Raw genomic sequence first — 27,924 nt, 5'->3', positions numbered from 1 at the left:
GAATGATACAATTCTACACAGGTTGTTTGAAATCTGAAGAAAATCAGTCGTAATATGGGTGGCTAAAAAGATAAACAACAGCATAGAGTATGTGCATGTTCATGTTGAACAGATATTACGATGTTGTGAATAAAGACTGCCAGTTATATTAAGATTTAAGCAGATGACTAGTACATGTAGATTTTATTGTTTGCATAATTAAATAACCCAGTTATAATAGTTATTTTCACAAATAAACAAATATTAAATTCAAAATGGCGGCAAATATGGCGGCCGCCGGCCTCCGATGTCCGTTTTGTTGATACTAAGATAAATTCAAAATTTTAACACCAACTGGTATTTATATTTTTAATTTAAGGTTGAAATTACACAATTAGGTTTATTTGCATTTAAAATAAATTAATAATGAATTATTTATTTATTTTTTTCGATCACGTGACGTTTTTGAGTTCTATGATTGGTCAATAACAGAGCGCGGATTTTTCCATGGACGATTTGAATGTTTGGATGTTGAAAGTGTTGATATAAAACCAGTTGGTAAGGCGATATTTATGCTAACATTTTATTGATTTTGGTAAAGTATACTTAGTACCTCTGGAATAACATTCCAAAAAGAAGAAATATTGGGAATGAACACAATTCTAGGCGTGTGAATCTTAGATTTCTTGTTTGTTTTGATTGGTATGTCGAATGACAAAGACTGAAGTAAACAAATTGAAAGTATTTGAAACGCATTATATTTTTCAGCATTTAGTATATTAATCAAATATGTTGTTCTTTGTCATATTTATTCCCACAATTGTTTATAGATTCCCTGAACTGTTAAAATATTGTGAAGCCTTATACGCATCAGCATGATCATAACATGATCTAGCTGCAATGTTAATATAATGCAATGAAATGAGTAATTTAACATTAATTTTCTTTTTTTTTTTATAAAGCAGAATATTGGTACATGATGTTTCCATGAGCTGAATCTGTCCTGACCTGGAGTACATGAAATTCTTCACAATATTACTTAATGTTTAAGGTAAAGTAATTTTTTTTTCATTTCAAAATTTAATAAATCTTTCAATCTAAAACTGATTCCTGTAAGTATAGATCTTAAATTAGTCTTGTATTTTCCATGTTTTGGATGAATTAATGAATTTGAATTAATTGATATGGAAGTCAGAGTGTTTTCAATTTGATATGCAAATGAGTGCTGGAAAAATACTATCTAAATATCTATAATCTAAATTTTGAACCTTTACAATTTTTTGCAGAATTGAAGAAAAGGTTAAAATTGCAAGCATATTTCAACGAAAACTTAGCCGACTACCAGTCACACTGCCCACCAGCCAAGACGTCTGACCAGCTAAAATGAGGGACGCAGACCACCAGCCAAGTCCCTCGGCCAGCTCGGCTGACCCAGTGCGGCCTGTCAAGGGATGACCAAGTCCATCAACTAACTTAACCTACTACCAGTGCCGCATGTCAAGAGATGGCCAAGTTCGTCAACTAGCTCGGCTTACTACCAGTACGGCCTGTCAATATAGGGACGGTTAAGACCGTCAACTAACTTGACCAACTACAGATGCGACCTGTCAAGGGATGGCCAAGTCCGTCAACTATCTTGACCAACTACCAGTGCGGCCTGTCAAACAATGGCTAAGTCTGTCAGCTAACTTAGTCTACTACCAGTGCGGCCTGTCAAACGATGGCTAAGTCTGTCAGCTAACTCAGCCAACTTTCAGTGCAGCCTATCTTCAAATAATAAAGATAAACAACTGTACACCTGCAAGGATACCTGTGCAAGGAGGGTGGTATGCAGCTAGAAACTGTGACTGAAATCACTGTTTATAGAACCTTTCTTTTTTTTTGAAATACAGCTAGATCAAAAATAAATAGGGTGTTAATATTTAAAAATTAGTGATGTCTGTTTATACAATTAGCAAGAGTAGAATGCAGTTTGCTAGGTAATTTTACAAAGACCCTAATTGCTATATGCTAAAAATGTATTCTTTAAAACAACCAGAGAAATTTCAATCTGTTGTAGATGACATGATGTAAAATAAGGTACACTTGAATTTTGCATGTGCATTCATTTAGTTGTATTTGACAATAAACCAAGCTATCTTTATCGTGTTTGTTAGGTAAAATTGTTATTGCCTTTAATATGTTTTAAATAATCTTTTTTGTATAAATTTCAAAAATCTTTTTTTATTTAAATTTTAATGAGTAGCTTTTTAAAAGCTTATAACTGAGTAAATCCACAACAGGTTAACATACAGTGTATAATTTCACTGGAACTTTTACGAAAGTTTTTATTAATAGGTATAACTTTTTATAGTTATAACTTTTCGCAGTTATAACTTTTTTTAGGTATAACTTTTCTATAACTTTTTCATAACTTTCTTGGGGTATAACTTTTTTGTAACTTTTTCATAACTTTATAATAGGTATAACTTTTTTTAGTTATAACTTTTCCTGGGTATAACTTTTTCCGGGTATAACTTTTTTGTAACTTTTTCATAACTTTTTTTGGGTATAACTTTTTTGTAACTTTTCCACTGTTTATTTGGGTATAACTAAAGTATAACTTTGTAACTATTTTATAACTTTTTGTGTAACTTTTAATAAGTATAACTTTTTGTAGTTATAACTTTTTTATAACTTTTATGTACTTGTTGTATTTATGTTCAATAAAAGGTGAAAAGTTATGAAAAAGTTATAACTTTTTTGTAACTAAGTTATAACTAAATTATACCTCACTTAAAACATGCCATTCCAAACTCCGATAACTTAGTTATAACTTTTTTGTAACTTTTTTTAGTTACAAAAGTTATAACTAAGTTATAACTTTTTTCGGTATGGGTTGTTAAAGATTGAGATTCTGATCCAAAAGTAAGCTGATATTAGGTTAAAGGCATCTGATTGTTTGAAAAATAAAATGAAATTTCCTCTGAGGCTTTATATGAAACATTGAAATAGAATGATGAATATGGGAAAGCATCTTTAAAAAGAGAGGGTCTTTTTTCTTGAAAACTTAGTTATGTTGAGAGAGAAAAAAATGGTGTTTTTCAACAGTCAGGAGAATTCTTGCATCTGTATACAATTTTACACAGCATTTTCTCCACAAATTGATCAGCAATTTCAAGTGCCAACTTGAAAATGTTGGCAGATGCACAAACTTCATTATTTGATTTCAGAGAACTGGGTTTTTATCTTCTTTAGCTTTTTTCATTGATGGAACAAGTTGCTATTTTCAGTGGGTGCAAGTTATAAAATGCTGGAGAAGATCAAACCTGAAGCTTTCACTTCTCTGGTAAAGGGAGTGCTTTCAAAGTTATGCTCATAATATCACTTTCCGATACCTCAGAGTAGTGTTCGAAAAGTTATGCTAGCAATCCTAAACATCTCAACTGTATCTGTCTTACCTTCATAATAAAACATGCGTTTTATGACCAGTATGTCATCTTTGAAACATATACTGCTAGCCTGAATTTTACATATTTTTTACAACACAGATTTGGTAAGATATTGATAGCTGAGATTATTAGCAAAGTTATAAAGTTTGATATCAGGGTTGTTTAGATATATAGCTAGATATCAGGTTGCATGTCAAAAAATTATGATATCTTAATCAGAATGTATCAGTAGGAATGCTGAAGATAGTATAGTTTTGCTCACATGAAATGTTTGACCCAAATTTGTATACATGTGAGGACTGTATTTTGTTTGTTTGATAGTTTATTAGCTCAACTGATTTTTTTTTTTTGAAGTTTTTCTTTTATTTGAGGTATCTTATATTTTTATTTTGATATCTTAAATTATTTTTTTCATGGATCAGTCAAAGTAACCATCATAAAGATGGAGATTTATAGTGATTGATCTTAATACCATGAGCATTGTAGTCCACAGGCCTCTGTTTGTCATTTCTTCATAATTATCCATTGAATTTCATAAAGAAGACACACCTTGCTTAAAACCACATTGATTTGTAAAAAGATGAAAGGCTTTTCACTGCTAGTTGATAATTACTAATGGATTTCATACTGTTGATTTTGATGATTAAATCTAACATCAGTGAGTGAAAATTGATGGATTTAATATTGTTGTCTTGATATTTAAAATGGTTAGGGTTATTCTTATCAGATTATAGATACCAATGATCCAGATGCACTAAACAAGCCCTGCTTTTCTGTACAACTTTACAAGATTTTTTTCAAGAATTTCCAGATGAAATAATTGTTTCCAGGTTGGGGGAAAAAGGAGTTTTTAAAAATGTGTTGATGTTCGCTAGACTTTTGTCTTTCATATTTTTTGTGCATTATAAGTTGCAGCAACTGTTGAGAAGATGGCAAACCCCTGCCAGTGGCTTGTGCTAGTAAATTAAAGCTGTAAATTATTTAGTTCAGAAATGTGAAATTTGCAAAATTTAAGAGGCATATATTAGCAGTTTGTTGAAAGCTTTCTGCAAATTTTTGTCTAAGCTGCAAGATCAACTGTGTTCTTGCACGAAAAATTTAGTTAATGGTAAGATATAGAAAAGGAGGGGATATGAATAAATTTCCAAAATTTTACTAATTTTAAAAGCACATTGGTTAAAAGGGGATTAAATGGGCTACTGAATTTTTGTTCACAAAAATTACTTCATCTTCCTCATTTAGCAGAACAATACTTAGTTTGAAGTGCCAGAAATAAGAGATGAAGGTTCAAAAAGATTTTTGACCGTTAAATTAAGTGTTGAACATTATTTGAATCTTTTAGGATAGGTTACATATGTACTAGTATTCAAAATTTTTATTTTATGGCCAGTAAATCTGGGTATGACCTAGTTTTCATTAACAGGATATATAACTAGAGTTTTATTGTCAATCATTCCATTCTGTTTTGCTTATCATGTGCTAACTGAACAGACCTCTTTCATCTTTGACAATTAAATAGACGGGAGACATAAAATGAAGAAATGGTTACAGTATCTAATCAGTAAGGGTTTTCGTACCAGGATTCAATAAAACCCTGAATGAAATGTTTTATCTTTAAAACTGTTCCTTTGTTGTAGGTACAGTATTGTGAGTTGTAAACAAATGAGAACATATTTTATGCTGGATGTTGTTAATGAGAGATGTACTAAATCTCTCTTCTTCTCTCAAGGAAGACACCTAAAACTAGTGATTAAAGTTTTTTTTTTAACCAGACAAGTAGAACTTGGTTGCATCATGGGTAATAGATTTGTTGCATTGTGGGTCAGATATATTTGGAGCTATAAAAAAGGTTTAGGTGAAAGAATATCCTTTAAAAAATGTTTGCTTGCTCTCTCCCAACTCAAAGTAAAAAAAAAAAAAAAATTTAAAACATTAGTGCAAAATTTAAAAAATGCTATATTTATTGATGAGATAAGAATGAACATTCAGGAATGAATAAACAAAATTGAAGTTTTCTGGAGGTTAAAGAATAAGGTTTTGAGTCCTCTCATTTTTAGCCAGTTTAAGTTGGGAGAGAGCAAACCAACAATTTATGAAAAGTGGCCTTACTTTGAGATTTTTTTTTCTCTGTGAAGAAAAAGTGAAAAGGTAACAGTAAAGAGCTTGAATGATGATCATTATTTGAATAGACAGCTGTTGAAAAAAGGTCCCTCACAAGGGCACATGGCCGTCTGCCAGGTAAGTTCTCCACCAGAATGATTGAATCGGCAGTGAGACTTTTTTTCCTCCTGTCTTGAAGATCTCTTCTAATGCAGAAACTCGTTGAAGCATCCATCATCGGAAGCTACAAGCTGCTGAACACTTTGAAATAAGATCCCCGAAAATACGATGTGAATCTTCTGCCATTGATAAAAAGGATTTTTAAAAAAAATTTTGCAGCAGTTGCGTTACTTTCCATTCATAATAACCAAAGAAACGATTCTCTCTGAAAAGTTTACGTAATGCTTTTAAAAAAAAAAACACGGGGGATAAAATTTGTAAGTTCATGTATATATATTACCTGAAATGTTTTTTGGGGGAAGAAATGATTTAGAATAATGTGGAAAGAACAAATGATTAAGAGTGAGTGTCTTACGATTCTTAGGCAGCTAAGATGCAGGAAACCCAGCATTGAGTGTATTTCTCGTACTGTGAAGATATGGGCCGTCTTACGTTTATTTAGATATTGTTATGTATAGCACTGTGAACCCAATAGATATACCTTGCGTATCTTCTGCAGGTTTGATCATCGTTTTCTATACTGTACTCAGTGGCTTGAAATATCGACAAACATGCTCGGAAATGCATGTGCTTTTGGAAGTATGAAAAAGATGTATGTAATGTATTTTCTGTGGGAAAATGAAACTGCAATATAATTACACAAATAATTACATGTGATCAAAGATTCTGTGGGTGGATTAATGATTTCTTTTGATTTATTGTGTGGAGTAGACTACTTAATTGACAAACATGCCGACAAAAAGCATGTGGTTTATGGATTAATGTGTGCTTTGTTATTAAGATGATATCTTGCATGTATGAGATTGAAACACTCGATAGGACTTAAGTGTAGTGAAAAGGCTTCAAAGATTACGGAGTTAAGAATAGAACCAGTTTTAACTTTTTAAAGATTTTTTTTTGTCATTTGTGATGGAGAAAAAAGTTCAACCATGAGTGACCACAAGGATAAAATTCCGGTAAGTATATTAAGAACTAAAAAAAGTACATAATATTTAAAATAAGTGTATTTTAATTACCTTTGAAAGCAAACGTAGGTGATTTTTGTTCATGGGTATTAATAATTCCATTGATGAAGTAATTGTTATGGCCAAAAATTATAAATTGTTTTAAGTCTTCCTAAGAAGGAATTAGATGACCTTTCTTTAGCTTAAAGTTGGTCATTTCATTTCTCTGTAATATTGAGTAAATTTAACTAATTTATTGATTTTTTTTATCTATTCTTATATTAACCAAAACATAGAGAAAAAGATTTTACAGATCGAGAGAGAAGGAGAGAGAGAGAAAGTGAAGGAGAATCAAGAACAATAGCTACTAGTCGTCCATTGCTAATTGGCAGTAGTTAGCTACAATCTGTTACATGTGTTTTTGTTAGTACATTCTTGGTTGTGTATTATGACTGCAGTGCATTTTTAAGTGGGTGAAAGGCAATTCTGTAGTACTATTGTACTTCTGTCAAGGTCATTTCTAACACAAAGTTGGCATTTGTTGTTTCTGATGTGTAAAAAAAAAAAAGTTCATGTGGTGATATAATCAATGTATTTTTGGTAGATTGGAAGACACAGAATTAAAGTTCTGTGGTTCTGTATGGTTGCCTCTGCCAGATGCAGGATGCTGCTTGACTTTAAAAATAAGCTTTACACAGACTATTGGCATTAAAAGAGTCTCTAGAAAATCTTGAATGGTGAAAAGAAAAAGTGGGTCTGTGTAACATATGTTGAAACCTGCGTTACATAATTGTAAGTTGTCACTTTTCTTTCAATTTGCAGTGATATTATTAAAATTAAAGATATGACAATACAGTGTCATCTGAATAAGTTGACCACCAATACTAACATGTCAGTACAGTGTCATCGGAATAAGTTGACCATCAATACTAACATGTCAATACAGTGTCATCTGAATGTGTTGACCACCAATGAGACTAACATGTCACCAATACACAAGTGTATCTGAATGTGTTGACAAGTGATTTTTCATGTAGAAGTCTTTGAATAATAATAAAAAAACAACTATTGATTTAATTGATAAGTTTATCGAATACAAACGGAAGCAGTAAGACGATATATCAATCGCTATGTAAGTTGAAGTTTACACTCTGAATGTGTTCACTAATTGCATCCATACCATTGCATGGCGTGGATCATGTTTGCCGATTTGGAATAAATCTGATTGAATTACAGATTCACTTGCAAACATTTATGTTGTTGTCAGGTCAGGTTGTGTAGATAAAATTTTGTTTTATATGTGTTTGTCTTTTTTATCAATAACAAGACTAATAAATCAAGCACGTTTAATTTTTTTTCATTTATGTAATAGTTTTCAAGTTGACAGAATAAGATATTCAATGAAAATTTTTTCGGACAAGTGAAGTTGAAGTACAGTGTCACTTGTCTGGACAAGTATGTTAATGTAGAGCCCTGCCAATACTAACATGTCAATACAGTACTGTCATCTAAATAAGTTGACCACCAATACTAACATGTCAGTACAGTGTCATCTGAATAAGTTGACCACCAAGACTAACATGTCAGTACGGTGTCATCTGAATAAGTTGACCACCAATACTAACATGTCAGTACAATGTCATCTGAATAAGTTGACCAACAATACTAACATGTCAAAACAGTGTCATCTGAATAAGTTGACCATCAATACTAACATGTCAATACAGTGTCATCTGAATCTGTTGAGCACTGAGACTAACATGTCAATACAGTGTCATCTGAATGTGTTGACCACCAAAAGTAACATGTCAAAACTTTGTCATCTGAATGTTTTGACCACTAAGACTAACATGTCAATACAGTGTCATCTGAATGTGTTGACCACCAATACTAACATGTCAATACAGTGTCATCTGAATGTGTTGACCACCAATACTAACATGACAATACAGTGTCATCTGAATATGTTGACCACTGAGATAGGGACACATAATTTGAAAATGCTAGCTTGTTGGTATAATATCTTCAATATGTTGGTCACTAATGTAAAGATTCAACATTTAAAGATGTTGACATAGCTAGCATGGAACAATGTTGAATTGATTTAAACATTCATCTAGTATCTTAATTCAGCATGTAAAATGGAATCCTAGAATGTTTATCAGACATTTTCAGAGTAATATCCTTAGAACTTAAATTAATTTGTTACCTTTTTAGATCTAAATCTTTCAGTTTTCTTTTCATCATTGAATTATAACTTGACTTAATTTAAAAGTTTTTCCAAAAAATTGTTAAAAAGGAAAAATGGCTGATAAACATGTGTTTAAAACTTTTGAAAGTTGCTGGAAAAAACATCAGTTTATGCCACTTTGTAAACACCAACTTTCAATGCTGAACAACCACATGTAATGCACTTGTAAGTTAAATCTTAAGACTTCTGAAGATGCAGCTCTTGAATATAATACAAGTCTGCAATCATGGGCAGCTCTCTGGCTGCACATTTTATGAACATAAATCCCATGGTTCCTGCAAAATCTCAATCAATATTAACAGAGATTGGGGGCTTTGATCATTTTTTTGTTTGTGTGGATTTTATGAAGTTGTAACAATGATATCTTGCCCTTCCTTTTACAACTGAAACCTTTTGATGTCTACAGGGCAAATTGTCAGGTCAACATGTGGCCATTAGGATCAATATGTTTTGTTATTTTGACCCTCTTTAATGTACTTGTGGTCCAATCTGCTGATAAGTTACTGTGTTTGTCTGCCGTATTTTATCAGATACATGGAAATGATTTTTATTGATATCCAAAGAATCTATTTTTTGTTATTTATTCATTTAAAAGTCAAATTTTGTGGTTATAGTGTATATTAAAATGTTCTTTTCCGGGATGGTTTACTTTGATATCATTTAAGTTCTTCAGAAAGATGAATGAAAGAAACTAAATGATTTGTCAGATTCTAAGATTACATCAGATTGAAGTAGTTTCCTTGGGAGATTGATATTATATGTCTGTATGTCTGTAAGATTTGCAAGATATCCATGATACTGAGCAGATCTCTTTTGTGGCAATTTTGAGTTGTCTCCCTTTCTACACTAAGCTTACAAAAGATTTTGACAGTGCTGAATGGCCTTGTAAAACTCCACACTGAATTCATACTTTATCTGTCTCACTGTTTTACCAGCAGTCTCAATACACTGGATAATTAAACAAATCAGACATGTGAAAATAATTTCTTGAAGTTTGTGATTTTAAAAAAATTGAATGGAAATGTAAAATATTAGATTTTTTTTAAGTGTTCAGAAATAAAACACACACGCAGAAAGAAATAAAGTGGCCTAATTATGGAAATTGTAGCATGATCACACGCATTAAGTGGATATTCAACATCGTCCACTTAACTGCTTAAATATATTACTTCCTCTCGGTACCACTAAGTGTAGTAATCATATATTATATTAATTTTAACCAATGCGTAAATGAAAGCATGTTTTGCGAGAAAAACCTGGACAGCCTTTTTTTCTGAGAAATCACAAAATTTTGTCCTAATTACAGAAAATCGATTGTTTAGTTCTCCAGGGTGCAAATTTGATCCTGTTCAAAAGGTTTATAGCTTCATTTCTTACAATTATTTTCAATCTTTTTGGTCCACTTGAACGTAGAAAGCACTGACCAACCCCCAAACTGTTTTAGATAAGATGAACTCTGTCTAGAGCATCTCCTTGTCATTAATCACAGAGGGAGAACTGCTGTAATGTTAATGGAATCTCTCATCTGGTTCAGGGGCAAGCAAGGACAGTACGGCTTGTGCATTCAAAGGGCAATAACTCTTACTTTGACTTCCTTAAGCTGTCATCATTTGTAATGTGTGTTTTCTTTGATTAATGAAATGTAGCAGAAAGTTTTTTTAACAGTTGACAATTATTCATAGTTTGTCAGATGGCTGAAATCTTGAAAAATGCACCGTAACTGATGGCGTAAGCTAAATTGGTTTTATGACTTTATGTTTGAAAGTCTTTTGTTTTTGAAGTAGGATCTTTCTTTTGAAATCTGGTTGATGAAAAAATTTTTATCATAAGGAACATACACCCCCCCCCCTCCCCCCCCAAAAAAAACTGCAGGTCTGTAGCTTGCTGGTCTAAAACAAATGGGATGATCAACAACAAAAAATTAAAGTACAAATCCATCCACAGGAAAGGGTGTTCATATACTAAAAAATGTGCCTGTATTTTAATCTTCTTTATCTCTCAAAATACTACCAACCATGTTAATATCACATATTCTATTACTACTTTACAGTCAGTAGAGTACGTGCTGCATTGCATGATCAGTCCTGTGTTCAAATTACGAGGACCTTATATAGGTACAGTGCCAAAAGTATGTCTGAAAAATCCTATTATGTTTATTCCTAAATATTATGCAATCGCTTTTTTGTTTAAATCATCCCCAAAACCGCGTTCAAAGTTTACCGTGATGTCATGTTTGACAAAAGGTAGACTGCCGAATATTACGGACTGTAAACAAGATGGGTAGAAAAGCAAAAGAACTGTCACTAGAGATAAAACAGCTGATTATAAATTTGAAAGAAAACGGACATAAAGTAAGTGAGATCTGAATTTCTTTCTACATGTAGATCAATTTTGAAAACGTTTCTTTGTGGACTTTGACGTCCCAGGAAAGTGTCAAAACGTGGTGAAGTAAGATTACTTCGTATGGTTAGGAAGAACAGGGGAAGCGTTTTGAAGGATATAACAACTGATTTTAATGATGGAAATTATTGTGAACCTATTAGTGAACGGACAGTCAAGCGGATTTTACATAATAACAAAATTTACAGAAGAGTAGTGGAAAACGTATGGTTGTCAAAGAAGTAAATAGAAAGAAACGTTTAGCATGGTGTTTACTCAAACGAAGATGGACTGTTGAACAAAACTGGAAACCTATCATATTTAGTGATGAATCTCAAGTGGTTATAGGGCAAAATAATCGTGTGTATGCCCGATTTCAAAACCCAAAGTTTCCGTATGATATGATGTCAGCTGGTATGGTCATCTCTCTATATATAAGGTAATATAATGCCGAAAATATATAAATATCATTGACAACCACCTGTGGCCTGTTATTGTACATTTCCCTGCAAACAACTACGTTTTTCACAAATCATTACTTTCTCAATAAAACAATTTATACAATCGTGATTAATAAAATGGACACTATCCAAAATTTTTGCTATTTATTTTACACACTTGGCCAGCAAAACCTTTATAAATCTGCATCATGAACATATACACACTTTTGTATGTATGCAATTAACATACACTTTGATTTGTAGTTTTCTGGTCATCCATCCAATTTTTTTTTCAGACCAGTAAGTGAGTACAGAGTTGTAGCTTTACTTTATCTGCTGTATCCATTGTCCAATTAAAGTGATCATTGCACTCACTCCACCTATTGTTTTAGCTCACTGAGCCAATTGCTCAAGCTTTGAATTTGTCTCTTCTCTGTCATTATAAACTTTTACAGTTTCCTATTTTTCTTGAGATCTGCTGGGCCAGTTTCAATTAAACTTGGCAAGGAGCATTCTTAGGTGAAGGAGATTCAAGTTTGTTGTTAAGGCCTCTTGTTTTAGATGTTTCAGGACTGCTTTTGAGATCTGAGAGATTCTTGCATTGAATTTAATTCCCAAGACTACAAATTACAATAGAGAAGTAAAAGGATCAGATAGAGATGTCAGATACCCACTTACTGGTTTCCATATGAGAGACAGGCCCGGTGCTTCTGTTTTGTTTGATAGAATCTAATGGTTTTGACTTGTGACATCTTTATACACACAGCCATATGCCACTGGTAAACAGAGTCCCCAGCTATCGATTTTCAGATGCCCCGAAGGAGGATGTGAAATTTACTATGAAATTGATTGTTTGTTTTTGACTGCGTTCACTTGTCCGATTGAGGCAGTCCTTGAAAACTTCCATTAATCCAGTTATTTTTTTTTAATATCACATTTCTTTGATTTGATAAATCAATCAAGTCTCAATTATTTTCACTGAGAAAAATTTTATAAGAAATTATTTTGGGGAAAAATCAGTGAATTTTGAATACATGAAAAAATCAATGTTGATATGTGACTTTTCATTAACGGAAGCAAAAAAAATTATTACAATGTAATGGCTGGTTAATTATGATGTTTAGTCATCCTGAACCAAGCCACGATACCTGGCCTAGGAAATGTACCATCAAACAACGTAGCCTTTTGATCTGCTAATATCCCGTAATAATTGTAGGGATTTTATGATGAGCAATCTACTGTGGTGACCAGATTTTTCTAATTTTCCAGTGTTTTTCGACAGATATTAATAATGTGAAGTAATTAAATCTCTCGTACAGATGCCCTGCTACCGAAAAGGCCCACCTATAGTGAGCATTATTCTGTTTCCTGGTGAACATCTGAAGTTTTTATACTCACCAGATAAAAAAGAAGCAAAAGTTTCTTCTCTCATTAAGTGCTCTTAATGAATTACGAGTTGTGAGTCTCGAATCTCCTTGTATGTATTATACCTCTGAATCATTGATATCATTCAAAAGAGCCGAAAATCCAAGATAAAAAACTTTCAGTGCATAAATTATTGAAAAGTGAAAAAAAAAGATCTATCACTTTTATGTGGTCTGATATCGGAGCTACTAACGATTGTGTAGAGAAGCGACATTAGAGCTGTGTTATAGAGAGACCCAACATTTAAATAATTCTTGGAGAAATTGGCATGTAGAAGTCAGACTCATTTATGTCAGATGGGAAACATTGTGCATATTCATTAAGGGTCCTCCGGCATGGAATGGTGGCAATGGTTCTTATAGACACATCAGTGATCAGCAGTCTGTCTGAAGAATCCAGTGACATATCGCAGTTGCATCTTGTTCATCAGATTTAGAAATATTGACAAATTATTTTTTTACCAGAACGTACCATTCTCGTTTCATTCTAATGTGATTGGATGATTGTCAAATTTTGCCGGCATTTTTCAGTTTTGTGATGAGGCTTCTCAGAAAAGATTACATTTTTCTTCTGTATAAAATCTAACTCTGGCGTCTTCAGTTCTGAAATCTATACTGGCATTGTCTGTGGATTATGTATGTGTATTTAAGCCGTAGAGTATGATGCTGCCTTGTGGAAGTTAGACATTTTAATTAATTTACTAGAAGAGAAGGCTGCAAGTGTCTCTCCAGAATTGAATTAGCAGTGCTGTAATATTTGGGAATTATTGAGAAATGGGATCGTCTTCAAGTCACCCTGTTCAATCTGAACACGGCGAACAGTTTAATACATTTTTTAATGAAAAATTCAAAATTAAGGTTTGTATGTTTAGAAATGTGTCTTAATATGTGGATTATCTTGTAATGATAAAAATGCACATGCAAATAATATTTTGATAAATACTGCATGTAGATTCATTATTTGCTGAAGTACTTTAGCGGCTTTGTGAAAAGATGCAAAGATGATAAATCCAAAGATTATAAATTTGCGATTGTAATTGCTTGATCTCATTATTTAATTTACAAGAGAAAAAAAAAACAAAATGAGCACTAGTCTTGCATTTCTATTTTGCAAAAGGTGTTTCTTGTCTAATTTAAGTATTGATTTCTAGCCTACATTTAGGAATTGAGTACAGTTTAATGTGGGAATCAAAACTAATTTCCCTGACATTTCTAAATCAAGAGTTCAAAAATGAAATGGTGCCTCTTTTACATGAAAGATGCCTTTGTCCAGTTAGAGGTTACTATGAACACATAAAAGCATGGACTTCTTCAAATACCTTTGTTTCAGCAGCTTGAGTTGATTATTGTCTTGTGTCTTTTTACAGATATACACAGACTGGGCTAACCATTACTTAGAGAAAGCCAAAAACAAGCACACCATTAGTGACCTACAACAGGATGTGTCAGATGGGGTCCTGCTAGCAGAGGTCATCGAGGCTGTCAGTAAGTATAGCCAGTGATGAATTCCTCCAAGTCAAAGTTCTGATGTCCTTCTGAATTCAGATGCTGTAGATTTCAGTAATGGCAGCTGAATTAAGAAACTTGCCATTGTTTGAAACTGAAAATTCACTGAAATTAAAATAGATCTATTTTTTGCGATGTTAGCTAAATCCTAAGTCCAGCAAATAAAGTTCCTGGTCAAATTGTTGGCATGCCTTTGAGCAAGCAAAACAATTTTATATCTGCCAAAGAAACCTGCTTTATAGGGTATGCTAAATTTTAGGCCTATACTGAAATCTGCCCTTTAGGATTGACCTGCAATTGTCACAAAGTCCAGTTTGATTTTTTGAAGTTGAAATAAAATTAAATGCAAGATAGGTATGAATTTCAAAAACAGAAAAAACAAGATATCAATGAGTGATATGGGAACCTAACAATTGGGTTCACTTTAATATTTTGATTGCAAAAAAAAAACACTAGTACATGTAATCCACGGCCGTTTGAACCTAAAATGCTTAGAGTTGCTAGTTCATTAGCCATCATCAGAAGGAACCATCCAGATTTTGTGATATATGATCAAAGCTTGCTACTGGGTGTCCCACAACATTTAGTCATTCTTAATAGCCAGAGAATAACATAGTAACCTATAACATGAGTTGTGTCTTTTATTTGATGATTGCTACATCACGTCTCAAGATGTTAGCATAATACAAGAAACTTTCCATGAATAAAATGGACATTTCTCAAGCTATCTAAAAATTTAAATGAGTAATGTATATAGGCCAATAATCTATTTACCCAAGTTTAATAAAACCTATATATAACTTAAGTAAGGCATCAATCCAAAAGACATATATAAGTATATAGATGGCAGCTGTAGTATTGTTAAATGCACATTAGAATATTACATTTTGAGCTAAGTATTATGCTGTGCAGTATTGCTTGGAAGCTAGTACATGGATTTGTTAATAGTTCATATTTGATATTTGATATTTTTATGGCAGTACAGATATACATCTAGCTAGTATTGCATACAATATTGATCCTCCATAACAAATGAAGCTTTTAGTCTTGTGTCATAAAACTTGTCTGGCAAAGTGCAGAACTCTAATCCCAGCACTGTTCATATGGGACTCCTACTGCAAGACTGTGTACAATATACCAGAAAGTAAAATTCCTCAGACTTTGCTTACCAAGCATATATATGTATTTATACCTAGAAATTCTCTGTCTCTTAAATTCTTTATGGCTGATAAAACCATGTAAATCAATACTGCTTTACCAAAACAAACAGGTTGTTTTATAAGCTAGTTAATGGTCAAAAAATACACATGCAGGCAATGTACATATATCCTGATGTGTATTTCTGATAATTATCCAGCAGTACATGGTCTTTAGCGAGATATCAGAGGCTCAGTTCAAATAGCAGGCACGGCCCCATGCCACGAGTCAGACAATCACAATCTGTCCAGGTACCAGGGGGTACATATGTATTGTGATAAGATTTCCTGTAGACAAGAGTTTTTTCTCCTGTGTCAGAACTTCATTACCAGATAGGAAAAGTGTAATGATGAGCCAATAATGAAGAAAAGATAATAAAAGGTTTCAGCAGGCAGGGGAATTATTAAAGAGTTTGTAAATTAAATTTCCTCTCGGTCAAATCTAGAAGAAGCGATATACAGACTCAAGCAATCAAGTAATTCATTGCATGAACACTCAACATGCTCAAGTGTGTTTTGTTGCTTGAATCTGTTGATTTCTGTAAAATGCAACCATATAGTAAATGTATTACAATGTATTAATTAATTGTATAAGATAATTTGAAGTGTTCTCTCATTATTCATATTTCTTGTTAAAAATGGTTTTGAATTCAAATGTATCTATCTTTCACTTTCAAGAGGTTGTAGAAATGTCCCTGTAGTGCTGAATTATTTGATGCAGTCATGACATTAATCATTGTAATAAAGATAGTGTCTCAATGCTGATTAAGATGTCTGCAAATATTGTTTATTCCATTTATCTATCAAATATGTGGCACTTCTCATATAAGAGAATACATTAATTAAATGTGCATTTCTGTGCAGTTTAAGTTAGTATTTATTTTGGATGAAAAGAAATGGACTCTTAATGCATAAAAAAAGATTTATTTTAAAGACGTGCACCATTCCGCCCTTGTCAGGCTTGTGTTCACTATTGGTGCAATTAATATTTCCAAAGAGGATTGATTCACACTTGTTAGACAATTTAAATTGTGCAGATTATGCACTTGATATGTTTTCTCCCACAAAGGCTTTAGAAAGAGATATTGACAATATGTTGACACATGTCACAGTTATGTTCTTATTATTTCCAGTAGAAGAATTAAATTCATGCATTAACAAAGGAAATTGGATTTTTTCTTTGTCAAATATAGAAAGCATGTGAATTTGAAACCTAAAATTATGAACAAATTGATGATTATTGATTGTCATTTTATGGAACAGATTTTTGAATTGCAATATGCATTTATAAATCTGATAGTTCTAATGCATTTTCATTTTACTCTTTTCAGCTAATGACAAAATCAAAGACATTAAGTCCAAACCAAAGAGTACTGCTCAAATGGTAAGTCAATATTTTGATGAAAATGGGCTGCATCCTGAAGATGCAGAGTATCAATTCTTCAAAATTAAAACCTGAAAATAAGTGCATGTTAATGAATGACAAAATACAGAGAAAAAGAATCTCTCTTATGAAGGACCCATTTTATAGATTATTACTTCACGTTTGACAAATTGGTGCCTGCACCAGGATTATAAGAGTCACATTTCTCTCTATGGTGACCTTGTTTTTAACACTACAATAAAACTTGTTTATAAATAAGTATGTCATAGAGGAATTTTGAATTCTGCTTTAAGTGGGTTAATCGTTTAACATATAACAGAGTTTTACTATATATGACTGGCATTGATGCCAATTAAGTTACACAAAAGTCTTGTTGAATTTTTTTTTTTATACAAACTGATTAGGCTTCTGTGTTCTGTATGTTCTTTGTACCAGATGTTGGTTTCCTGATTGAAAGTAAGACTGTTCCCCCTGCTACACCTATGGGTTGTAGGGTTATCTACAACATGTCAGAAACTCTAACCACCTAACAGATGCTTTTTCAATATTGACCATTAGCTTGGAATAAAAGAATATATCATTCCTCTGAAACAAAGGATGCTTTTTTTCTGTCAAATTGAAAGTAAACTGTGATGTATATTCAGATTATCATTATTAGTATGGTCATATTGTTTGATGATGGGCTCTTCTCATGCAATAGCATCATTTGTTCAAAAACTGTTCTGTGTTTATGTCAGTAAAGTATCTTTGCTTTTCAAAACCTACAATAAAGATTTATTTTGATGGACATAAGAAAGATTAAAATTATAATGGCAAGGCTACAAATTCTAGCAAGACAATAAAACATCTGTTTGTCTGTTAAAATAAACAACCCCCTGATTGATACATAGAAAGGAGTCATTGCTGGTCAGTGATTCACTTCTGACAGAAAACAAATTCCTAAACAAATGGCAGACATTTCTAATGAGTCCTGACAGCTCTATAACATTTAATTATGATTTTCTGATTGGGGTTCATCAGTGGATCAGGAGTTGTTTCCTTTTTCAGTTCTTTGTTTGCAGACCCAAAGTTTAGGGTTATGATTGTTTCAAGCTGTCTTTTATTCTAAAATTCATCATAGTAAAAGCAAGGGAAAATTGTTTGTTGAATCAAGATTAAAACCAACAATATTCAAGCTCAAATGTCCATTAAACAATACAGAATATGAAGCAGAGCAGACACAGACCTCTAAATCATGGAAACATAAAACAGAGATAGGATCAGGTGCCATGGAGGAGTGAGCATCCCCTGTCAACCGGTCACACCCACTGTGTGACCCTGTCATGATCAGGAAATATAAGATAAATCTTGCAACAATTCACTGTGTAAATAATGACCTAACAATTGGTATTAAAAGTCAGTAGGCATTTAAAGAACATTGAAGAGAATAATGTTGCTGTAATTAAGGGGAAAATGGCAAATGCAATTGCTATATTTTTTTGTAACTAATAAATGACTAATGACATGAACCAAAAAATGAATGCAAAATGGAGACGGGATAACTTGGAATCTCCTAAGCATTATGGAATCTCACAATAAGAATTTTTTGTTCTTCATAAGTTTTGTCCCATGTTGTGAGATGCATTAAGAAATTCTTTAAGTTGTATGTCTCCATTTACAATCTGTTTAATTGAATTAGTTACAGATGTAGCGAAAATTGGGTTTCAGGGGAAAATTGAAAGAGTCATTCATATTTGATAATGTTATTTAAAAAAATCTTTACTGAAGCTTGCATTGAACAAAAAGATAAAAAAAAGTTCACATAAAGTTCATGATTAATAATTGATTGTTTAAAAAATGTTACATGGATAAAATCTAAATGATATGAATTATAGATCTGTGTTCTGTTATCTCAGAAAATGGATTTCATAGTTGTTTTTTTTTTTTTTTTTTTTGGGGGGGGGGGTGGGGGAGGTGTTTTTTGTTCATAAATTGTGTTTTTTTACACTGTCAATATCAAACTAATATGCAAAAAAATTAAAAATGGAAATTTGCCATTTTTTAACATTATTGATTTTTCTACATTTACTCTATTAAAAGAAGATTTTATCTGTTTTTCAAAATCACATCAAACATCTGTTGTATCCAATAATATTTTCTGGCACAAGACACCATAATATTATAAAAATTCATATTGATTTTATCAAAGTCCCAGATCTGCCTCCTCGGGGGTAAATGAAGATGGAACAGCTCAGGAGATCTGCATAATGAAGTAAACAAAAGCACACACATGTTTAGATGGAGGGGAGTTTGTATCGGTGGAATAATCCGGCAGCAGCTGTAACGTCCATGTTTTACACTTCACTGAGTTTTCTCTCCCCCATTTTGCCGTTTTAATGTCCAATTACTCCTCTCACTTTCAGAGAGAAATTTGGGGGCTCTCTTTATGTGTTTGCTTGTATAGCTCAGATTTTCTTTTAAACTGTTAATGACAATCTTTTCTATGTTCATTAAAGATGTTGACTTTTATGGAGGATTTATAAATAGTGACTGTCATTGTCTATTTTACCAAGGTAAGCCCTTTTTGTGTCATCCGAAATATAGGGCTTTATAATGTATGTAGGCATCTGATATCCAGGTTTTCTGGTGATAGTTTGCAGTTTAAGATAGATAATCATTATATTATAGTATTTTAAACTCTCACATTTGTTTGGAAGCTAATTTAATTCAGGCTACTGGATCACTCTCTTATTGCATAGCATGTTGTGCATGTTCAGGGTGACAAGGTGTTGATGTGCACATTGCATGCAGGATATACATGTATGCTTCTGGATAAAGTATATTTATGACAAATGCAGAATCCCTTTTTCTTCTGTTAGAAAAATATACAATAAAAGGCTTAAATTAGGCATACATCTGTTATGTTTTCAAGTTGAGAAACTGTTCAAACTTTCTTAGGAATGAAAGTGGAATAATGTTTTAATATATATGTTGATGCAACCATTACTAGAAAGTGGTGTTTGTCCAAAAGCTTGTCAAATACTTATTCTGAAACACAATGGGGACCAGTTTATTTCATAAACCAAAGTTCACGGCCTTAATGTGTCACCTCTGCTCAAAGCAGACTGGACAGAAATATTGGTATTCTCACAGGACCTCTTTAGTTTGCTTTAGAAATTTCATGGGGATGTCTGTAGCTTGTCTGCCAAACAACATTTAAAGACCACCAGGGAATTGTTGTCTCCAACTGTCACCAATTAATATTCTAGTACATTTTGTCTGAACTTTGGAGGGGGGAAGTTAGCTTGTTTTCAAGACAAATTTGTCCGTGTTTGTCACAATTTGTAACACAAGGGTTGAATAGTTGGGAAGTAAATTTAATTGGATTCATATAATTAATTTTCAGTTCCTTGTAATCGATTTGTTTACATTACCAGGAATAAACTCTCTTTTAAGCCAACTTAAGGGAGGAAAGAGCTGGCATATTGAAGCTTATATTTGACCAAACATTATTTAGGAACTTGAAAGAAATTTATAGGATGCAGAATGGAGCAATTTAGGTAGACTTTCTTCTTTTGAATAGTGTTTATTTCGCTCATTATATCCATGTGGCAGGTGTTTCAAATTAGAATTAGGAATCTGAAAGAGAGTATGCTTAGATATACTGTGTAAAACATTGTAGTTAGCAAGGTCTTTAGTCAAGATGAAGATTTTGTCGGTGCTTGTATATGCACATAAGCTAATCATAGCGACTTTGAAGCAAGGTGAATGTATGTGTTGGTATACATTCTCTAGATCTTTGATATCATTTCAAAAAGAGCAAAAAATGAAACGTTAATTGTTACAAGTTTTATTTTTATGAGAGAAATAACTCTTCGGATTATAATAATGTTTTTTTAATTTTCCCACTTCTAATATGTGAAAAAGATGAAGATGCCAACAGTGATTGATTTCAAAATTCTACAAAAAATACATATTTATGAATAGGGCATAAAGCATGGACTCTTGGAATTTCCAGATGTGGGATAGGGTGCCTAGGAGGAGTAAGCACCCCTTGTAGGAATGGTTATACATATAAACAGTGAGCCCTGTGTATTGATCAGATAGATGTAAATGAATAGTGGTCTCCCTGCAACTGAAGGCAGTTCAAACAATCACCTAGTTAGATACAAAAAGTTTTTAATTTAAAATTTTCAAGAAATTTATATATTGATTCAGTGTAAGATTTTCACAATTGTGTAAAAATATAATTACAGTTATTGGATTTTGAGTGTAGCTAACTCCACATAGAGTGCCTTTAAAAAATGGCTGAGCTAGAAGACTTGCAGACATTGACTAAAAATGAAACAAAACGGCAAGGTTATTGACTTTAAAAATTTGGGTAAAATATATGGTAGCAATCTTTTATCAACTTGTTTTCTCAATTTGTCATCCATTTCTTGAAATTTGGGAGGTCCTAAGTTTCACACATCCATCACTTGCATTGACATTTTTGTAACAGAAACTTATAATAAATGATAAAATTCCCCCCACTTCTGTCTCTTTAGAAGCACCACTTGACTTGGGGATATAAATTGTTTAAGATGCAGTGGAAGATTAACTGAGATTTATACTGGGTTAACAAGATCAGATGGAGGATATTTTATGAAAAATGAGGCTTCCATGAGTTTTTTGGTTGACCTGAAATTAATAATCTATTGAAACTTAGATATGAAAAAGATGCTTGTGCATACTCCTTTATTGTTGAAATCTTTAGCCAAGACTTATGTTTATTCAGAGAATCTATAGTCAAGCCTATGAAAATGTTTTTTCAGATATAGAGCAATTTTAAAAGATGCATCAAAAGTATTTCTTGCTTTTGTTCAAAAACCTTATTGCATGCAGTGTCTTATTGACCTTAGTAGGACCTCATTAACATTGATATTGGGGGAATGAAAATTGATTTTGATAGAATTTAGATTAAACTTGTTATATATGGATAATCTGAGCTAGCCTGCCTATATATTTATCATTGAACCACCTGCAAGCATTATTTTTTGGCTGTATGGATTTTGTTTCCAGACAGTTTAAATCATTACTATAGTTCTTTTGCAAAACTTCAAGAGAGGACTTCAATAACTTGCAATTTATAATTTTCATATAAAAAGAACAGCGATTAAGGAGAGGGTCTTGTTTCTTTTGTAAACAACAATTGATGTTAATTACTTCTTGAAATTATAGATTTCCCATTAATAATAATCAATATCCTATAGATAGACCTTGATCAATATTTGCTGAAATAGCATGCTGGTTCCCAAATCTTTTGATGCCATCCCCCAAGGGGCAGTCTGATTTAAGGGTTGCTTGTAAACAAATGAGGTCACTGACTTTAATCTTATGCCCCTGGGTTCCCCTGGGGGTCATCTCTGACCCTGAGGTATCCTTATTGATACTTTGCACTACCATGTTGCATGCTGCAGATGACTTTGATCTATCAGGCACAAACTCCTTGGACCTGATATTTCTGCAATAAAAGATCATCAAATAGTCATTTAACACTTTGTAATGTATATACCTTAAGTCCATTAAATAGCAGTTTAATCAGGAGCAGAACTGATAGTTTCATTGACTGCCGCTAAGTTGCCAACACATGCCGGTTTTTCACGGGCTTGCTAGTGTTTACAAGCTTGTGTTATAAGCCTCTTTGACACCACCCCCTTCCTGACTCCTGTTTGTGGGCTACTGTTGCCTGCAGCTTCACTGTTATACTAGCTAGTGTGTGTCTGTGAGACAAGCTGGAGGGTTTATGTACTTTCACTGGGCCACTGTATTTTATAGTGTTTGGATATATATTATCCTGAGGACTTTTTATGACAGGTAAAGTTTGTATTGATTTAGTTTTCAAAGTTTCTAGTGATGCTGGATAGATCATGGCCTGAAATTTTCAATTTTTGGGAGTTTTATTTTCACAACTTGATTAAACACATAATTACTTCTTATTTCATGATTGACCTTGACCATAGGAATTGAGATAGCAGGGGACTTTAGAAAAGTAGAAGGGGGTTCTGGGTTCCTCCCCTATGAGGAGTAATATCAGACTATTTGGGGAATATGTCATCAAGGTTGGAAAATCAAACTGGGAAATCCCCCCCCCCACCCCCACCCCACTAGGTCTTACGGACAACCCTGATTATTTATTAAACATATAGAATATATATTTATGTTTTTCTAGGTAGATTCTGTGAATTTATTTTATATTAAGCCCATAAAAGTGTTGATTCTATTGTATTTTTAAATTATGAAAATATGAAGTATGTGCATGAGCACAAATTTACTGACACACCAACAAAAATAGGAATCTTTCCTGAACTCTTATAAAGGAGAAATATTACTACGTAATTTTTATGATATTTAGTGATTCATGGCATAACAATGGCAATTACAAGTAATACACAGCATGGCTCCATCCATTGAACAGACCCTGGAATGGTGAGTTCCACCTCCAAACCTTAATTGACAAACTTTGTAATTTCTTACAGAATGTGTCTCTCTTGCTTGTTAGGTTTGGGAAGGCCAAAAAAAAGGATTACCTGTAAATTGTTGTTTAGAGGGGATGGGGGGAAAATGATGTAAGCTTGGTGATGCTTGTAGGAACAGCTGGGAATTAAGAGGCTTGCTGGCAGTGTAGCAGTGCAAACTGCTTTCACTTGACCACATTTGATTACACTCCAGGGTTTTTCCTCCCCATTTAATGTGCATTTGGAGCAGTTGGCTGAGGTTTTTGGGGCTCTTTGAAGTTTTGACTTAATTGTTTTGCAGTCTGTGGTTGTAAGCTATGTCTAATAAATGCATGAAATGTACTCACTTTATCTGTAGTGTGAATTTGTTAAGAATAAAGCCAGTGTTTTAGATTGGCTTATTTTAGCAGTATTTGCCAAGTTTTGAAGACAATAATTGAAAAGGTACAACAAGGGGAAAGCAATCATGCTCTTAATGGATTCAATTGAACGCTTACAATTTCATTTCCTGTTGTTTAAAACTGTTTACAACATAAGCTAATCTGTTTAAAACAAATTAATTTTATAATCATTCCTTTCACTTAACTATAAATATGTTTATTTCTGTATATCAGAGTAGTGACTTTGTGCTCATCTGTTAGCCATTTCCACATGATAAGAAAATTCATCATCATATGACTATTAATAATTTTGCTCACCTGAATTTTTGTCATTTGAATCTTTTAGTGAGAACTGTATGGTACATATTTTTAATTTGCCAAGTATAATCAAGTTGAGATTGATATTTTCATTTATGTAAAAATACAGCATCATGATCATTCTATGCAAATACAGCAAAACTGGGTTCTAACGAAGTCACAGGGACCTATGAAATTACTTCTCTGTATCTGTAATTCGTTATAACTGTATGAGAAATTCATTTAATTTGATATAGCAAGGGATCCAAGATGACTTCGCTGTATTCGTAAATTCGCAATATCCATGTTTGTACTAAACGAGTTTTGCTGTAATCTCAAATTTAAGAACTTGATATTTGCAAGAAAAAGACCATATATTACATTGTTCATGATTTTGTTGCATGTAATTTGGTTAAGCATTCATGATTTACTATAGGTTGGGATTATGTGGCATGCAAACATTTTAATCCTTTTTTATCCACCACCAACATTTTTTTGTTGAGGATGGCAATACATTAGGTGGGGCCAATGTCTTATTGACAGGTGCTTGAATACATGTCACCTTGGGCATTGTCGTCAAATGGATCTGTTTCCTGAATGGGGTGATAGGGATTAAATAGATTAAATGCATTAGGGTTGAAGCAGGTACAGAATGGTAGCATTGAGTTTCTAGAGTTTTTGTCTTGTTTCAAGGATTTTTAAAATGAGCTAATTTTATCATTCGGCAGGGATTTTATTGCCTTGAGAAGTGAAAGGATTTTTTGTCTGTGCTAAATACTGGAAAAAGAGTTGCAAAGGTTTTCATTATTTCCAATCTCGTTGGAAGATAACTGCAGGGACGTTTAATAAACTGTAGGTTTAGCTGATCTTGATAAAAACAAAACAAATGTAGCTATAGGAAGCTTATTACAGGAAGGGTGATGAATAAACAAGACAGTACCAGGCATAAACTGTTAGGAGAGCTGCCCAAACAATCAGGTGGGACATAGATTTCAGCCTCATTACTCAACATCTGCATCTCATTGCTGAGTGATTTAGGGGGGCCCTTGACTCTCAGTCTGAATGTCCACTCAGCTGCAACTCATTGCTGTGTGTGATTTAGGAGTCCTTGACTCTGTGGTCCGATTGTCCACTCAGATGCATCCTCATTGCTCTATGGTGATTTAGGAGTCCTTGGCTCTAAGGTCTGGCTGTCTACTCAGCTGTTTGTCAAATCTGACAGTTAGCCAGGCACTGTCTTGTGCTCTACACAATTCAGCTGCACACAATGACCTGACAAGGACACCATCTTAAATCATTGTCCTGTTTGCCTTGCTGCCTCCCTTGGAGTGGGTGATGTATGGTCCATTAGGCAATGAGGGAAGACATGAATATGCAGATGATGATTATTGGCCGGAGGTTAATGGTTCTTGTAAAGGAAAGAAATGTGTGGTGGACCATGTTCTCCAGGAAGAGAAGAGTTTGGAAGGGCTCAGACACAATTAGCAGTTAAATTGTCAATTACAGAAACAGCTGAGAAAGTGCCACATTGGTTCTAGCAAAAGAAGATAGGATGAGAGAGCCCTGTGTAGAATTGAAATGTGAAAGACAGAAAAAAAATATGCAAGCACACATTATGGGCATCATTTAATTAGGACTTCATTATGTATTGCTGTGTTCTTTTAATAAAAATCTTGCATGCACATCATTAGGAAACATGTCATGTTGAAAGTACTTTAGTCAAATTAGAGTCCCTCTGTTTTCAGCAACTAAATTTACTACAAGATTTACCAGCAAGCATTGTCTGCCATGAAAGGGGGAGTCGGTGATTCACTCAATTATTAAATTTGTAGCTATCTCTTGCCAGACAAAAAGTGCTTCATAACAGTTAGATTGTTTGTCTACAATAGAATATTTGCTCTCTGGAGTCTCGCTAGAGAATGGTGCAATGTCGCTGTGACACGCAGAGCTCATTGAAGCTGTGATTATCAGTACCATTAGTAGTAAATTCTGGGTAATCAGTATTGAGTGGTAACACATCAAACACAGCCGACCATACAGTCATTGAAATGATTTGTAAAACTTAATTATCATTTATGATCTATTGTTTGCTATTTTTAGTTCCTATATTGATAATTTTATATATCTTGATTTTTATAAACGATATTTTGCCTTTAAGTGATATTTTTAAAAAACCCAGTAATGTATCAATATCTCCATAAACTCTTCCATTGAGCTAGAAATACTGATTTGAAATTTATCTAATTTGAACATTTTTTTGGTGAGGTTTTATTTCTGTAGATCCAAACTTTTTTTCACATGTGATGTTAATTTGTAAGGCAATCACCTGTCAGAGATTCAGGTGACATGCAAAAGACAGCAAATTAAAATTGCAAAAGCATCGAATGAGTAATTGAAAAAGGCAATAAATTCCCGTTATCAATTACGTAATTATTGGGAATTGAAATCATCAATTTTTATGCATAAATCATTTTAAATTGCTGTGTTTATCAGAATACACAAAGTTTTTCCCCGCAATCACTTTACCCACGTCCCATGATTCTTCTCATCATTAACGAACAGAAACACTTGTAATCAGCGGATTTGTGAATAAATTGGATAATTGTTCAACAAAGCACCTGTTAAATAGGTGACTAAATTATTTGCTGATCTTCACAAAGATTGATTTTGTGTCAGTTTTCCCCTCTCTCTCTCCATGAAATGACTCAGTGTTCTGTATAGATAGTCCGGGATTTGTGTGATAGAAGAGCTATTCTGACCAATCATTAAAGATTATTGAATTATCTGGATCTATATTGTAACTGGAAGCTCCTAATATTTCCTCTCTTCTGTTTAATGGTTTTTCTCTCAGCTGAGTCATTGCTGGTGGTGAAAGTTTACTATCACTGGAAGAAACATTAGTCTTGTATTTATGTGCCAGAGATATGAGACAAAAAAGGTGTAATTTTAAACAGAATTTTATGAGTAAGCAAATATTCTAGGGATTAATGGGGAGAAAAGTTTTACAAGTATTCTAGTAGCTCATAAACTTTTGATCTTCATTTGAAAAATTTGGAAATATTCTACTTGTATTCTTGTCTTTAATTAAAATCGATTTCAAGTATATCAAATTTCTCCTGTCAAAATTCTTATGTCTGTACATGAATATATTTGACACCCTCTTAAATATTTTGTTATGCAATGTTCTTTGAATCTGGAATTCTTTTTAAATGACAATTTTTTTTTTTATTTTACAGGTTGATAACATTAACAAGTGTCTAGCATTCCTGGCTGGTCTAGGAGTTAACATTGAAGGACTTTGTGCAAAGGGTAAAATTTTTGATCCATGGCAATCTTAAATATTTTCAAATTAAATAAAAAAAAATGAAAATAATGATAAATCAAATATCATGATAAATTTAAAATGTTAAAGAATGAATTTTCTTGATCCATATGAAAGCCTAGAAATTAATTAATATTATTAAACATCTAGACCATAATAGCTAATTGCATTTGATAAAGCAGGATAGATTTATATTTTGGCTTGTTTTTAGGTTTTAGTCATAACTGTGAAAACA

General features: G+C 33.0%; 1 protein-coding gene across 10 annotated transcripts in view; it reads left to right on the top strand.

The window, feature by feature from the left end:
• LOC134247940 (neuron navigator 3-like) overlaps positions 1-27,924 on the top strand; it is a 139,918-nt gene that overhangs the window by 46,262 nt on the left and 65,732 nt on the right. For 8 of the 10 annotated variants that reach the window (XM_062730363.1, XM_062730340.1, XM_062730354.1 and 5 more), the window contains exons 2-4: positions 14,496-14,613; positions 17,162-17,214; positions 27,604-27,676. In XM_062730363.1, the coding sequence (XP_062586347.1) occupies positions 14,496-14,613; positions 17,162-17,214; positions 27,604-27,676 (244 nt within the window). Of the gene's footprint in view, positions 1-6,519; positions 6,647-13,887; positions 13,987-14,495; positions 14,614-17,161; positions 17,215-27,603; positions 27,677-27,924 lie in introns of those variants that run through there. The other 2 variants (XM_062730398.1, XM_062730371.1) reach the window with 2 other exon arrangements.

The sequence above is a fragment of the Saccostrea cucullata genome, unplaced genomic scaffold (genome assembly GCF_032062105.1).
Source record: "Saccostrea cucullata isolate Sc308-1 unplaced genomic scaffold, CSIRO_AGI_Scuc_v1 ctg558, whole genome shotgun sequence".
Taxonomy (NCBI): Eukaryota; Metazoa; Mollusca; class Bivalvia; order Ostreida; family Ostreidae; genus Saccostrea; species Saccostrea cuccullata.
Note: the sequence above shows the minus strand (reverse complement) of the source record. Positions and strands in the feature narration are given on the sequence as shown.